Here is a 16,296-nt window from a genome sequence, read left to right as displayed (position 1 = left end):
AAAGTAGTTTTTTATTATTTGAAATTAAAATCCTATCATAAGTATACTTGCTTTGAATATTATTAAATGCCGAAAAATATTAATTTTCTGTAAGTTAATTTCCAATGGCTTGGTTCCCGTAAGCTAAACGGAAAGCCTGTGCAAACAAAATCACGACTAACATATATTTAATTCATTTTTTGTAATAAATTTTTAAATAAACCATCCGGCAAATAGATAATTACTCCTTAATTTTTTTAATTTTTCGTATTAAATGCTGGACTTAAAATAAAAATGAGTTCAAGGGAAAAATTGGAACATGGTTAAGTTCTCCCCTTTTGGAAACAAAGAAATTTTTACAATTAATAATGAAACTTAGTGATCGGTCCCAATTAGTTCTAATCGAGTTAACCGCCCCGCACCGATAAAGTGCATTCAGGGTTGAATTGAGGTGCCACTTTTTCAACCGGGGCGGTGCGGGGAAAAATTTGAGATTAACCCGTTGTCCCGACGCAATTTAAAAAAAAGGCTGTTCTTTCGGTTTCAGAGTAAAAATCTGGGCAAGCGGGTAGAACGAGCTATTATCGGGGTTGTTATCGGATCGATCGGGTGAAACAGTCAATCGATAATGTTTTTTGCATTGATGAATCGATTGATTGCAATCCAATTGATTTGCAAACCCCAATTGAATTCGGGGAGAAGAATTTTCCACCCTGAGCCACGCCTCGATGGCCCGAAATGAGAAACCCGATTTGCAAAAAAGCGCCCCGATTTGCTCGAGGCCGATCCTTAAATGAAACAATTGAAAATCTTCTTGGCTGTTGAAAGGAGGTCCGTAGAATATAATTTCCGCACATCCATTGCACTTCCAAGGTGACTAGCCGACGGACATCCCTGGAACTACCCATTGAGTACATGGATATCTAACGGATGTTCGGCCATGATTCGGACATCCGACGGCAGAAATGTGCTATATGGGATCAATACTGGTCTTTTTTTTTTGTCACAGGGCAAGTTTCACCTTGTAGACCTAACCGTGAATGTCACGGTTCTTAACAAGAAGGTGAAATAAATACAAGTCGCAGTTGTACCAGATATTTGGGTGTCAAATGGGTTCTGCTACTACCCTAATTCCAAGAATGCTCTGCCTTTGGTCATGAAAAGAGCACCAATTACAAAAACTTGGACCAAGTATCAAGGAACCATCAAATTAACCTGTGGTAACTAAACTTCATACATCAAGTTTCTTAATATGAATAAAATATTATTTGTTAACATCGGAGAGACGTACACAGAAGCTAGGGCCAAGTTGGCTGAAACCAAATCTTACTTCGACACTCAAGTTTCACAAGATGATGAGGCATCAGCTGTGAATAAGGAGGGTAGACCTAAACGTAAAAGAAGACCTACTATTAAAAACTTTGGTAGGGGAGACTGGAGTATGCCGGGACACCGGGTCAAGAGGGACAGTAGGGGGAAAAATAGTAGATTTTAATAAAATTAAGAATTTTTTTAGTATGTTATTTAGATACATACAATCTACTTTGGCATGAAATTTGGTTGAGTTTTGTCAATAACTGTATCAGTTATTAACAAAACTAAAAAAAACGGTTTTTTTAGTTAATTTTGTCTCCGCCATTTAATGTTTCTAGAAAAAAATAATCGCAAATGGCATGTAAATTTAATATGGAAAGGAAGCTTAATCATTTCTTTATCGTTAAAAAATTATAATTTTCGATCAATTACTGTAGATAATATTAACGTTTTAAAAAAATAGTCTTTATCGGGAAATCGGGACAGCTGTTTTTGACTAAAATGGGACATTAGTGGGCGGGTTTGGTCTTCAAGCCCATCACTCATCACCGAGCTCATGACGCCATTACTGTTCCTTACAATGATAACAAGCAATCGATTATTCAGCATATTAATCGATTACAATAAGCCCAAACCCCACCTATCTTGTAATAAGGGTTTTTTTATCATATAAGAAAAAATTTTTATTAACACAATAATCAAATTGAAACATTTATTAACTTATAGAGTCTATGCAGTGGGACGCTATTTCAATTTTTACAAATTTTTAAAATGAATTTTAAGGCGAAAACGGAGGACGTCCCTCACCACCCACCCTAGTGTCCTCACTTACCCCTCAAAATAGGCTCCTCCCACAAATCTAAGAAAACCTCTGCCATAGGCATATACCATCCGCCAATACACAGTAAAAGGGCGGGTTTTTGAGCTACATGTAAAGAAACTTACAGCCGCGACTGTATGTATGTATTTATTTCTAACTGAAAAATACCAAGGTTATTAAATTAAATTCTTGGCATTCTTTATTTCAATTTCAATGAATTTTGAATGTACAAATTTTGTCTAAAATGGATGTAGGGGAGGCAGTCCAAAACATGGACAAACAGCGTCTCAGCTACATCCGGATTTTATGCTTACGACATCCACTGCGGTCAATTTTGATATTCAAATACGTCCACATTTTATCAATTTGGATATCCTATAAACGTAGCATTTCGACGTAGAGACATATGACATTAAGACGGATACTCCACGTACGATGGATGACCAAAGTGTATATCCAATCGTCCAACATGGATAGCGAGAATGCGTTGTTGAGATGTAAGCGAGCTAGCAGGGAAGGTTGTAGTTACATCATAGCACCGCTCCGCTTTATCTGGTGTATATATTATTGCATCACTGCAGATCTAGCCTTAGCGTGTATGAATTGTAAAAGGATTATTTAAACTTGTAGCAAGTATATCTTTACACTCTTGAGGATTTTTTTGTGGATAGACATTTCCTTTTGTTAAGATATCAGAAAACGCAAACTACACGGAGGCTTGATTGTGATGTTTTTATATTCCCTATTTTTTACAGCTCCTATTACCTAAAACAATACAAAAGGAAATAAAGATAAAAATTTTAATTTCAAAGTTTTTACACATTTGTAAAATTCACAGTGTATTGCTATCTAACAATTTCTTTTAACAAGAACACCTTGGGACAACATTTATTTTTGACGTTTTACGTTTTCAATTTGACAATTGACATTTGGTTAAAACCGTCTGCTGCAGTAGGTAAGATTCTGCAGAACTATGCTATGCGGAAAACGTCGCTGTCAAAGCAAGCCATCTTGCGGCCAATGTGCTGAAAATAAAACATAAAAATCCTATGGCCTTATTTGACAGATTTCTTTGCAACATACTGTACGTTTGCATACGCTGTTTGTATCCGGCTTTATTATTGTGGGGGAAGGGAGGTGATTGTGGTGGGAGTTCGTTTATCGGGGGGGTATACACGAAGAAAAGCGTTTCGCTTTTGCGGGAGCGTGCAGAGGGGTAAGTAGTGGGGCTGGGTGGGTTGTAGTATACGAATGGCTGATAGTGTAGCCTATTGAATCGTATGGCTGTTGGAGTCTTATCTGTTTTTATCGGAAGCATCATATGGTATGAAGGGGTGAGGAACAGTCTACGTGACAGTCGTGTTACGCAGGGTTATTATGGACATATGGCAGGCTGGTTTTTCGTTCATCGTAGGAGTGGGAAGAGGCAATACCAGGGAGTACCAGATGGCTCTATGAATAGAAGGGGGGGAAATATCATAGAGGGCGCACCATATTGCTGCCTGGGTCGTTTCTCCGGGATATGTGTACTACAAAAATCTTACGGGGTGGAAGTTGGGTAAAGGCAGAATGAGTAAGGGTGATATAGAGCAAGGAGAAGGGGAAGACGCTAGACGAGCTTAGGGTTAGCGTATCAACTATAATTTTAATGCAAATATCATCAGCGATTATCGGGTGCATCCTATATCATTGGGGGTACGGACTCTCGGGAGTATGTGCAGTATTAGTAGGGTGTACCCAGAAAACACCGCAACAGTTATACTTTTACTTTTAGATTGGTTTCCATCGGTTTCTTTTGTAACTATCTATCATGGTATTATTATTATTGTTATTATTATTTTATTTTTTTATTATAATTTTTTTGTTTTGTTTTGTTTGGTTTTGTTTGTTCTCATTGATTTTTGTTTTGTTTTGGTTTGGTTTTAGTTTTATTTATTTTTTAGTATTATTATTTGCTCTGTCTCATTTTGTGTGTGTGTATGATTGTTTCCATTTTGGTTTTCAGACAACTCTTTGAATGTGACTCATCCATCTTTTGGGATGGTTCACCAATTAATTGTATTCTTAGCTAATTCAAAAATTTTTTTCCTGTACTCAAGGTTGGGCTCTAGATTATTCTTCAAGCTTGAATTTTCTATTGTCTGTGGTAAGATTAAACGTTATAAAAAGTTTTTCCGTAGAGCTTGTCCAAAGTTCCATCGATTCTTTAAAGTGGAAATGAAACTCTTTCCGTAAAAATTATTGAGCATCCTTTGATTGCTTCGAAGCAAAGCTCTCTGTTTTAACAACTAAATTTACCATGTCCATTCAGTGGAACGCCATTGCATTTGAATGCAACATTTCTTTTACCCATCGTTTCAATTCTTATTGGCCTTAGCCCATGTAATAAGGTCAAAGTTGAAAAGATTGTTTCTTTTCGGTGTCGATAGAAGTTAACTTTTTATTTTAATTCGTAAATTTTTTTTTTATTCTTTTTTTTTCCTAATCACTTTTTTTTTTTCTTTAATGTCCCAATTTAGATTCTGTCGCAATATTTTGATAGTTTTGTTTTGAAGCGCATTTGTTTTTTTTTATTGTTTTTTTTTTGCCGTTTACATTCGTTTCTGTTAAAAAAATTAATTTTGAAATTTCCTCCAGGGAAACGAATTCTTGACCTGGAGATACTTTAGAGATATATCACAAAAAGAAATATATTTTTCACTTTATGTTTTTAGCACCGAAGAATTATGTATCGTATACCCTAGGGCGAATCCTCCCTCTGGGAAGATACAGAAACGTGAGGTGATGACTAGACTATCACCTTGCTCTTGTATTGCAACCTCATCTATTTGAGAAAACCTGGGAGACGTACAGTATCCTCCACAAAAAAGAGGCACCCCCCCAGTAGCCCAAAAAATAAAAATTCCTAATGAGCGCTAGATGGCATAGTTTTTAATTGCAAAATACAAACAAAAAAAAGCATGCAACTTTTTTTTTGTTTGTTTTGACTGCAAAAGCGAGGCGGTTGCCATGATTTCAGTATTTTTTGCTGCGAGCAAAATTTGGAAAACGGAGAAATTGAGAAAAAAGTCGGGGAAAGGCTAACCTCTGAATTGTTACCTTTCCCCCATCCCGACTTTTTTCTCAAGTTTTCCGTTTTCCATATTTTCTCGCAAAATGAAAACTTATTGGTGACAGACGATTTTAAAAGACGAAAAAAATTATAGCATTTCGAAAATAAATCCAAGAAAAAATTAAAACAATTTTTTTTGAAAAGAGGATTTATTTAAATTAAACAAACTGACAAATGAAATATGTTTAATTTTTCTTCCACCAGCCGTTAGCTTCAAAGCATAATTGAAGTCTTTTTGTCATTCGCTAAATTTTTACGATAAGCGTCTTTTTCAGTAAGATGTTGCCAAGCGGTCTGTGCATGGGCAAAATCTTCTTCTTTGTTTCGGGAATCTTTCCCGTCCGTCGAAATCACACAGCTTCAAATGGTTGCCATGGTTTCCAATAAGTTTTCATGTCGCGAGAAAATATGAAAAACGGAAAATTGGGAAAAAGTCGGGTGGGGGATAGGTAACAAAAGGTTAGCCTTCCCCGACTTTTTCAATTTCTCCGTTTTCCAAATTTGCTAAATACGAAATCATGGCAATTTCAGTCAAAACAAACAAAAAAAGTGCATGCTTTTTTTGTTTGTATTTCAATTAAAAACTATGCCATCTAGCTCTCATTTGGAATTTTTATTTTTGGGCTACTGGGGGGGTGCCTCTTTTTTGTGGAGGATACGGTACCTACTAAACCATGTTGTGCTCGTTTTATATTAGCGGTCTACATCTGTTTCTGAATTAAACTCAATCTCTGAAATTTACTTCATGGAAACAAACTCTTGGCATGTAGATACTATTTTATACTAGCGGTCTACATCTGTTTCTGATTTAAACTCGATTTCTGACATTTACTTCATGAAAACAAACTCTTGATTTGTAGATACTAAGCTTATAAGCTGACAAGAGAATTCTAATCCACCCAGGGGACCATTTCTCGGTAAAGTGTGTGCCATATTATAATTCTTTTATACAACAATCTGATATTTTTTGTTTTAGTTCCTAGCATTTACAAAATTGCCTATATATACAGTACCCACAAAACGATTAGGTACACCCCCGTTTTTTTAGTGCATTCTTATGGCGCTACGGGTCTTAGTAAAACTTGAATATCTTTTTACTGATAAGGACATTTTTTTTTTCTTTTTTCCTCTATCAGAAGAGAAAGTGCTCTAAAAGTTTTCTTAGCATGAAAAAATTTTAGAAGTTACACCCAGGGGTCTAAAGTATCGTTCACATGATTAGGTACACCACTTTTCTCCCAATAAACGCCATGTTAATACCGGCGTTTCCAAGAATATAAATAAAATACTTCAAAACATCCTTAAATAAATTTTTTTATGCCGAACGACGCGTTTTTTTTTACTCTATTAGGATATAGTGCATGTTTTTGAATTATTTGAAGTAAAAAAATACTTCCCTATACCCCAAAGTTGTTACACTGAAATGTTTTACAGAGAAAATTATGATTTGTGCTTGTGCCACCACTGGGATCAATTTCAAGTGCTCAGATTTTTTTTCTTTGAACACAGCTAGATTATTCGTATAAAAAAAAATTTAAAGAAATTTAATTTATCATAAGAAGAATGAATTCAATCTGTTTTGATTGTTGCTGTAATGTATAACAACAACTAAAAGAATGTCTGTGAATTTGTTGTTATACATTACGTTACATTACATTACGGTTTTCTAGACGGGAAAAAATAGCAATTTTTTTTATAAATGACGTTTTGGTTATTCTAGTTAGGTTTGACTGCGTGTCAGATAAAAGAGTCTTAGGTCTATCCACTTGAGTCAAGGATACAGTGTTCAAAGTAAAATGAGATGGCCTTTTTTTAAAGCTCGTTTTCCTTTCGGGCAACAAGGAGCCATGTTCAGCAACATTAGCTGAGATTGGTAATATTTCCATTGACTCGATAGACATATTTTCAGTCTTAGTTGGCTGTTGAAAAAAAAGGTATACGTCTTGTCTTAGGCTTAACACCAGTACACAACGACAGTGTAAGTGAGCTCGAAAACCGCTGCCACCAGATGTAAAGGAGTACACGACGTTGTTATGTTGTGTCCAATACGGAAAAGTTAAATTTAATGCGGCGTCTTTACTTACAATATCATGTATACTAAGCAAGCATAAAACAACACGCACGCAATAAATTAAAAAGCCGTGTATTATAAACCAACTTGCAACAGGTACCCGCAAAATACTTAAACAAGTTCATACATTGAGGAAAGAAGATTCATGAGACTTAAATGTTACCAATGGGTAATAACTTCAAGGCATAAACGTAATAAAGTAAGAGTCAAACAGCTACTTAGTGATTACCTAAGGGGTACTTATTCTGTGGTTTGCAAGAGTTACGGTAGCAGGCTCGGCGGGAAAGCGGCAGAGGCCTAAGTTGGCACACGGAACAGGCAGAGTAGATCTGACTTTCCTTTGGGAGTTTGTGGTGGCTTTTTATATGTCAGTCATCATCCCGTGGGGGACATACAGGACAATGTTAAGGTATAAGTGGACAAATTCGAGCGGTATCGGACGAATTTGGACGATTTTAAAAAATAGGCCGGGCTGTTTCGGGCCGTTTCGGGCAATTCCCAACAGAAAAAAATATATCTATTTTTAGCGATGGCAGGTTAAGGTCGTTTTGGACGGCTTTTGACAAATCGTAAAAGTTTCAATTTATAACGGGCGTGCCGAGACTTGTTCTCCCCGTTTGTTATATTTTCTAGAAAGTCTGAGAACTAGAAGAAGAGAATTTAAGAAATAAGGTCTTAGTCTAATTAAACAAAAAAAAATAGGGCAAGAAGGGGCTTTGCTTGGCGTTTCGTTACACATGACTGCCTTCACCGTTAAAGTTGCGGTTCCCATACCGTTTTTGAAGAGGACCACCACTGCATCCAGCAAATTTCTTCGCATTTCAATAACAATTCAACATTACCATCAGAGGAAGCAGCATACTCATAACAAAGAGATTTGCATTTGTTCTTGGCAAAACCTTGCACAATCAATTTGCGAATTAGACGAGTCGTTGACTCCGACACAACAATAAAAGTCCCCGCCGAATGCTCAACAGTTGTCGAAATGGTGAATGAATCGATAATCAATAGACGGTGCTCTTACAACACGACAAGCACGATCACGGGCCACAGAAGCAAAGCGCAGGGGACAAAGGCGCAATTCTGAATCACTAGGGGAAGGAGGAGAAGACATAATGTCTTGATTACACGAGAGCTAAAAGAGTCCTGAAAGGGTGAGGGTTCATCTATTGGGAACTTCCAAACAAGTGGCACTTACAGCGCTGCTTTGGGAAGATCTAGATACAAAGAATTCTAAACCGATATGGATGAGTATGAATTTACCAGTGTAATTTCATGGATACTGATGTAGTGAATGAAATTCACAGCAGATTTAAAGATAACAAGCTACCTCACCGTGGAAGATATCATAAAAATTTAAAATCCTTTTCTTATAATTCTTGATAAATTTCTCTCAATTTTTAATACATGTATTTGATATGAAGACCTTAAGAATAGCAGAAAATTTGCTTAAATATTCAGAGCTGAAGATCTCCGACTACAACACAAAGGGGTCATTGGTAAATGAATCCTTCGAAATCAATCGAGGAATACAGTTAATTTGATTAGCACAGAATCTTCCCGAAGAAAGCTTTGGCCTCGTAGATCTTCAGTGGGAAACCCCAATCCGACACATTCATGGTTATCCCCGGTTACTGGTCGTTTCCAGTTCCACCCGGAACACAAAATCTAGAACAATACTTTTTTGTTGACTTGATCTAATATTTGTTGCTGTTACCGTATTATAAAAACAAATGGAGCTCCAACCGAAACTCAAAATTTACATTTTTTCATAGGCGTATTACTTTAGTTGCAAGTATTCCATATTTTCATATTATTAGGTTAATTGTTATTAATGTTTTTTAAAAAGAGGAAGAAAAATTTCTATTTAAATAACAAATTCCTTGGCAAATAATAGAATTTCCTAAAAGAAACGTTTTTTTCCTAGGCATAATTCTAACAACGGAGACACATTGTAAAAAATTGTAATTTCTGGGAAATATATTTTTAATGCGCCAAACTGAATGATATTTCTGTTGGGATATGAATAAATGCATGAAGTTCCCTATGCGCTATAATGCTGCCCTTGAAAACCAAGTAGTTAGCTTTGCATGATTTACTAATTACCTTTGGGTCCCAAACTCTTGAAACAATGTCTTGAAAAGGAGGAGATGCTTGGTCAAGAATAGATACACGATGTTTCAAAATAAACGGCCATTCTAATGCCTCGTCGTAATCTCCCTGGTAAACGAAAAAAAGTATTAAAACCAAATACAGGACATTGATGTTTTCGATGTTAAAGAAGATGAAAACTGAAATTTTTTAGTTTGTGAAACCTTTCTAAATTGAATTTTTAGAAGATTATTTTTTTTACGTGTAATGTTAAAAAAGAATCAGGTACAAAAAAAGTAAAGCGATAAAAAAACTTTTAAAAAGGAAAAATACAAACCTTAGTTAAGCCAACATGAGTGTAAACATTTTGGCCGTTTTGTCGGGGAAACAATCTCATGTACATCATATAACCGTACTCAAAAATGTAGAAACTTGGTGAACGCAGAGAACGGCGAGGTCCCCAACTCTTTAATTTGTATTCCATGTCAGTGACCTGCGTCAGAAAACAAGTTGCGCTTAATTTATATCGTATGTAAAATATTAACAATACACATAATTCAGAGAATTGAAAATCAGCGTATAAACTGAGATATAGTTTAGTTAACTACACCAAAGTCAAATTAAATAAAAGCGCAAGATTAATCCAAAGACTTTATATCATGGTGAATGTACTAGAAATGTTATTCAAACCACTAAAGGTGCATGTGGCATCTCCACTCTCCTCAAATTGTTTACAATTTTTGTCTAATTCAAAATACACCCACCATGAAATAATTTCTATGGATTGAGAAAAAATTTGGCTAGTGGAAAACAGTAAAAGCCAGAGGGAATATATTAACTAAGAAATAAAATAACTAAATTATTAGAAGTTTCCGCGATCAATAACAAACAACTTTTGAACGAAAGAAATTGCCATTCTTGCGAGTTTTGCTAACAAAATAATGACGGCGCGAAATGGACGAAACGGTGAAATTTTATGCCCCGGAATGCACATACAACGTTCACGATTTTATAGGTACATCCAGACGCCACATTTTACGTGAAAGAAACCTCATCGATAAGTGTTTTGATTTAAAAAATTTAAATTAGCTCTTACGGTTGACACGCAAAGAAAAAAACAGGGAGGACGTAGCGCCATAAGATCCCACGTTAAAAAAACGGTCAAGTGTATAAAAATTTGGGATGTAAGAGTTTAGAAAACAAATTGTGTTCCTACAACGCATTATTTTTAGGGACAAAATGATGCTAAGATTTTTTCAGTTATACTAATAAACCTTTTAATCGCATTAAGAATAAGTAATTATTCTTAATGCGAGAAAAAAACTAGAACTTCGTGCGATTCAAATAAAAAAGTTATGCGTGAAATAAAAAAGGACAATTTTTTTGTTAACCCCTACTAAAGTAATGGCGGCGCAAAACGGGGAAAAGGGGGAAATCTGAATGCACAAATACCATTCAGGGTTTAACACTTATGTATGCGCAAAACATAACACGAAAGCAAAGACTTCGATGAGTATGCCAATTTTTTTTTATTGCATAATTCTTATGGAAATTCTGTAAAAAAACGAGGAGACGTTGCGTCATAAGAGGCCGTGTTAAAACGGCCGAAAAACGGCGAAGTGTATATTATTTTGGGAGGGTACTGTACGTACCCCCTCTGTGTTTAGGCAAAAAAAAAACTAATTGGAGCAGTTAAGGGCAGTTTTTGTCAGCTTCTTCCTTCCATGTCTTTCAGAAAAATGATCTGTTAGGGATGTTAGTAGAAAAGAATTTTGCAATCAATAAAATTTGGAAAGATATGCTTTGAAACACCAGTCTAATTCCTTTTATTTTAAAGGTCAATTGGGACTTGCCACTCAGGAGAATAGTCGTATATTGTTTTACCGAGTTAGTAAAAATTTTTTAAATTTTAGAATTTTTTTTGCCAGAAGATTGCAGTAAAAATACAAGTCTATTTTATAACAGCGTCACATCTTTCCAACCCTTCCATTCCCCCTGTTACAAAGCCAAACTGTTCCTACAACATTTACATTACATGATTTATGGACTGCCACCGTATAAAAACTGGACGTTTTAGTTGAAAACAAAATTAAACGTTGACAATTGATTTCAAAAATCTTTAATGAAACCAAAATTGCATTTCGATGAAATTATATCATGAACTATTTAAAAGCGAAAGAAATTAGTCTAAAATTAAATAAATACCTTCCAGAAATAGCTGAATACTCGTTTCCCACTTTCAACATGAATTGAACTGTTAAATCGATCTATTTCGTCTTGCCTAGGGTTCAGTACATCTTCTTCGTCAGGATCGGCTCCCGTGCTTTTCACGCCACCGTTCAGGAACAACCCATTACCAGTAGTTCTGCTTTAAAAAATCATCTTCTTTAAAACCGTTTTTTAAAAACGTCTAGTAATATTACAAATTTTTTAAAGACATTTTTTGAAAATTTGAAATCAATAAAGAAATTTGAAATATATTTTTCAAACTATTTAATGTGAATTTATTCCGAAAGTTCAAAATATCAGTAAAAAACAGAAATGCTATCTGTTTTTCTTCGCGCATTCATTAGGTTGATTGACCGCAGGCTTTTTTTTTTTGTTATTTTTGGCACCCACATCAGTCTAGAATTCGTGTGATCTTCTTTCATGCTTCAGTTTTTTTGTGTGATAATGGATGTTTGGGCTATTGCATCTTAAATTTTAAAATACTCTTTTAGTAAAAAAAATCTCCCATTCTTATTTTTTGAAATCATACATGATTACAGTTTCTAAGGCAAGACAGTAATGTAAAAGTTATGAAACATTACTGTTTTCTCCACTTGATTGGTGATATCAAGAAAATCACCAAAAATTCACAAAATATTGCTTTTCTTTGAAACTTTCTTGGATAGTAGACATTGTAGCCTTCTGACGTTATAGCAACCCTGAAACCTCAATTTGAAATTTCCAGAATATTTTGCATCAAGTGCTCTCATGACGAGTGGCGTTGCCAATCTCGCTGAAACATTGTGTTTTAAATGTTTCTCAAGAAAGACCTAAAGGGCGACGGAAAAATTTTCTACAATTCAGCTCCTTAAAGAGAGTAGAAACAATCGTTCTATTTCTAATGTCTTAGACTTTTACTCGTTTTACACATTTTTTTTGCTCAGGTTGGCACCTCTATGAGGGTTTAAGGATAGACATGGAAAAGACTTTTTTTATCCACGTGTCATTGTTCATAGATAGGGAGCATAAAAAGATTATTTTTAAAGCTGTCATTCAAACGAATGCCAAATTTGCATGAACTACGTTAGATGGTAAACATTGATGAAGACTGGGGCCATTGTCAGGATAATTTAGAAGTGGATTATATAAGAAGGAGCTCAGCTGTCGTTACGTTGATGACGTGCAATGGAAATTATAGGACAAGGTAGACACAGGTAACAACGTATAACACACAGCTTTACGCACATAGATTTACATTGCTAAAGTGGCCGCCAACTCCAATAAAAATCTGAAGAGGCATCGAGTAGTACTGAATTTTGTGAAAAATTACATATTGTAGAAATAAGTCGGGCATTTTTTTTTCCTTTTTCTTATGTGTAAATTTTTCTACATACGTTTTTTCATGAAACGTTGTCTTGAAAATCAATTGGCTGATAGAGTTTCAACTTTTTAAAGTAGTAAAATGCAATAAAAGAATAGAAGTAGACAACAACAACATAACAACAAACAAGCAGCCTATAATGGTCATTGTTCTACACAGACAGAAGGTCAAAGATGCATTATTGTAAAAACTAAAATAAACCTATATTGATTTTGATCATTTCTGAAAAATTAGTATATTTCAGTAATCTTTCGTATAAAATAACAGGTAATGCAATAAGCCCTGAGAGTCGCTAGTAGGGGAGGGTGGGGCTAGTTGGTACAATTTTTTTAATTTCTTCTCTGGTTTCTTAAATTTTTCATATTTTGACACCCAAAAAATTGTAAAAGAAAGCTCAGATAACCAGCTTTCTCGTGCTATTTTTTAATTTGATCTACGTTGAAGAATTCATATCGAAATCAACGTTCAAAAAGCTAAAAAAAATTTGCCTACATGCCCCACTAACGGGGTAAGTTGGCAGTGGTAGTGGGGTAAGTTGGCCCCATGTATTTCAAATACGGATTTCAGTGAAATGTTGATGTTGTAAACAAACTAGAATAACATTACAATAAACAAAAATCCTATAGTTATTTTAGAGTGGGAAACTCAGAAATAAGTTGTGATAACTTACATAAAGATTAATAGCCTTAAATGCAAAAAATAAAAAATAATATACATAATTCAGGCAAACATTTCACAGGTGAACATCGTATCAAGTGAAACACCTAAAATGTGCCAAATTGTGGCCTCTAATGCATACCACTGTTCACCATAAGTCATATCTATAGCAAACATTCGACTTACAATTCCCTGACATTTTGACAGGCCATGTACTATACATATGCATGTATAATGCCTATGCCGACATGCCCCATGTTGCAATGTATCAACTTGCCCCAACCCGGGGTTTGTTTTAAAAAAAATTTTTATTACTCCTTTATAATTGATTAAAGCAAATCCATTGTTACAGTTCAATAGAGGACAGAATTTTCTATAAAACTAATATTTTTTAAAAATTATATGCATACCAAGAAAAGATAAAATTGATGAATACCAAGCACGCAACTATTGTGGATTTGACGCAAAAAATTTCATTATTTTCTATTTCCTAAACTATTTGGGATAAATTTATAAAACTTTGCACAAATGTGCGCACGATAAACATCTTTGACTATGAATTATTTCAATAAAACCTCTTTCACACAATTCTTCTAAATTAGGAATTGCAAACTTGCCCTACTGCCAACTAGCCCCACTCTCCCCTACCTGTTGATCCGAGAAGCAATTTACTAATAGAAACACCTATATTTATAAAACAACAAACCACTGACAACACATAAAAGGCATTAATATATATGAAACAATCTCCGAAAGATTTATTCGTTTTTTTAGTGTATTCTTCACGTGGTGGTTTTTTTTTGACCTAGTAAAGCCACAATATGGCAATACAGTACACACTAGAAAGAATGTTAGTTTGACCATGAAGTACACCCGTCTCCATAAATATCCGACGTACCCAAACGGCGGGAAATATTTTAATACCGCTGCAATTATTCTTGACACTGAATATCATTGCAGTGGCAGAGCCAAAAAAGGAATTTTTACATGCTGCTTCAATGATATTCAGTGTCAAGAATAATTGCAGCGGTATTAAAATATTTCCCGCCGTTTGGGTAACGTCGGATTAGGGCTCGGCCCCGGTTCTCAAAAACCCGGTTTACCCGCGGTTCGTCGCCAAAAAAAGTTGCCCATGAGCGATCCGGGTAGTCTATTTGCCAAAGTGGGTAGGCTGGGCGGATTTGATGGGGAAACCGGGTATACCCACCGCCATCTTGGAAAATGGCGGCTTGCAAAGCCCCAAGTGAAATTAAAAGGGAGGGTAGCAAAAACAAATTTTTTGTGGCGGGAAATTCAAAGGGCGTCACTTGAGTTCATGGAAAAACTCGGGTAATCGGGTAGGAAATCGGGGATAACCGGGTTTTGAACCCGGGTGATGGAAACGGTTTTCGAAATTGTGTTACCCACATGGTACCCGGGTAGGTAGCGGGCACAAAGTCTTAGGAACCGTTACCCACCGGATCCAATTTTTTTGCCGAAAAGACCTACTTATTCGCCCAAATACCTACCCATGGGACACGGGGCCGAGCCCTACGTCGGATGTTTATGGAGACGAGTGTACATTAGGAGTTGTAACGCCTGCAAAACAACTTAAGCTCTGCATGTTAAGCTCCCTAGATGGCGTGGCGGGTTGTCGGTCTGGAATTTACAGGTAAGGAATAGCAGGAAGCAGACCAATGTTGAACTTCGTCACCGAACAAAAACATAGCAGACAAAATTCAAAATGACTACCTTTGTTCCCTTTATAGAGCAAGTGATTGACGCGTACCCCCTCCCTATTTGTGAACGCACTCTTGCGGATTTCGCCATGTTTGTTACGAGTCCGTTTTTCCTCTGAGGAATCCTTATAGGGAAAAAAGGGGATCGCAACAAAAAATTAGTGAAACCTTCCCAATTTACCAAGGGATACTAGCAATAATTTTGTGTTAAAGGTAAATGAACTAGCTACATTTTAATATTAAACTAAGGGTATTTAATTCTAGAAAACAGCTAAATTTTAATGTTTAACGGTATTGTTTACACTATGTGTAAGGAAAAATGAGCTGCGTTGTAAAAGGGTGTCATCATACCCAGGGCCTAAGACAATGAAAATTGTAAACAATACCGTTAAACATTAAAATTTAGCTGTTTTCTAGAATTAAATACCCTTAATTTAATATTAAAATGTAGCTAGTTCATTTACCTTTAACACAAAATTATTGCTAGTATCCTTTGGTAAATTGGGAAGGTTTCACAATTTTTTTTTTGCGATCCCCTTTTTTCCCTATAAGGATTCCTCAGAGGAAAAACGGACTCGTAACAAACATGGCGAAATCCGCAAGAGTGCGTTCACAAATAGGGAGGGGGTACGCGTCAATCACTTGCTCTATTTTCTTCCTTCAAATTCCAGACCAAACAGCCACAACGCCATCTAGGGAGCTTAACATGCGCAGCTTAAAGCTCTCCAATGCAAAAATTACCCCTGTTACGACTCCTGATGTACAGTATGTTCCAAAAAAATCCGACCACCCTTTTCAAATAAAAATGCCCCCTATTGCCAAATAGCACAATTGCATCGAATTTTAGGAGAAATTGAAGCACATGGTAAAATGTAGAAAAACCATGTAAGAAATTACCATGGAAACGAGACAACTATTAGTTAGCTCGCATCCTTACATCAGTGT

General features: G+C 35.7%; 1 protein-coding gene and 1 long non-coding RNA gene across 5 annotated transcripts in view; both read right to left on the bottom strand.

Moving 5' to 3' along the window:
- Nucleotides 1-2,289: 2,289 nt before the first annotated feature.
- The window catches only part of LOC116922116, a 39,048-nt gene continuing 25,041 nt past the window's right edge, over nt 2,290-16,296 (bottom strand). For 2 of the 4 annotated variants that reach the window (XM_045173216.1, XM_045173219.1), the window contains 4 exons: nt 11,593-11,755; nt 9,725-9,880; nt 9,403-9,516; nt 8,690-8,964 (listed from right to left, as the gene is read on the bottom strand). In XM_045173216.1, the coding sequence (XP_045029151.1) occupies nt 8,815-8,964; nt 9,403-9,516; nt 9,725-9,880; nt 11,593-11,755 (583 nt within the window). In that variant the 3' untranslated portion in view covers nt 8,690-8,814. Of the gene's footprint in view, nt 2,879-8,689; nt 8,965-9,402; nt 9,517-9,724; nt 9,881-11,592; nt 11,756-16,296 lie in introns of those variants that run through there. The other 2 variants (XM_045173218.1, XM_045173217.1) reach the window with 2 other exon arrangements.
- On the bottom strand, nt 11,951-13,394 carry LOC123471590. Its single transcript, XR_006646396.1, has 2 exons — nt 12,146-13,394; nt 11,951-12,082 (listed from the first exon to the last, which is right to left on the bottom strand). It is a non-coding gene; the product is annotated as an uncharacterized LOC123471590 (long non-coding RNA).

The sequence above is a fragment of the Daphnia magna genome, linkage group LG4 (assembly GCF_020631705.1).
Source record: "Daphnia magna isolate NIES linkage group LG4, ASM2063170v1.1, whole genome shotgun sequence".
NCBI classification, from domain to species: Eukaryota; Metazoa; Arthropoda; class Branchiopoda; order Diplostraca; family Daphniidae; genus Daphnia; species Daphnia magna.
This window is presented reverse-complemented; position numbering and strand designations above follow the sequence as displayed.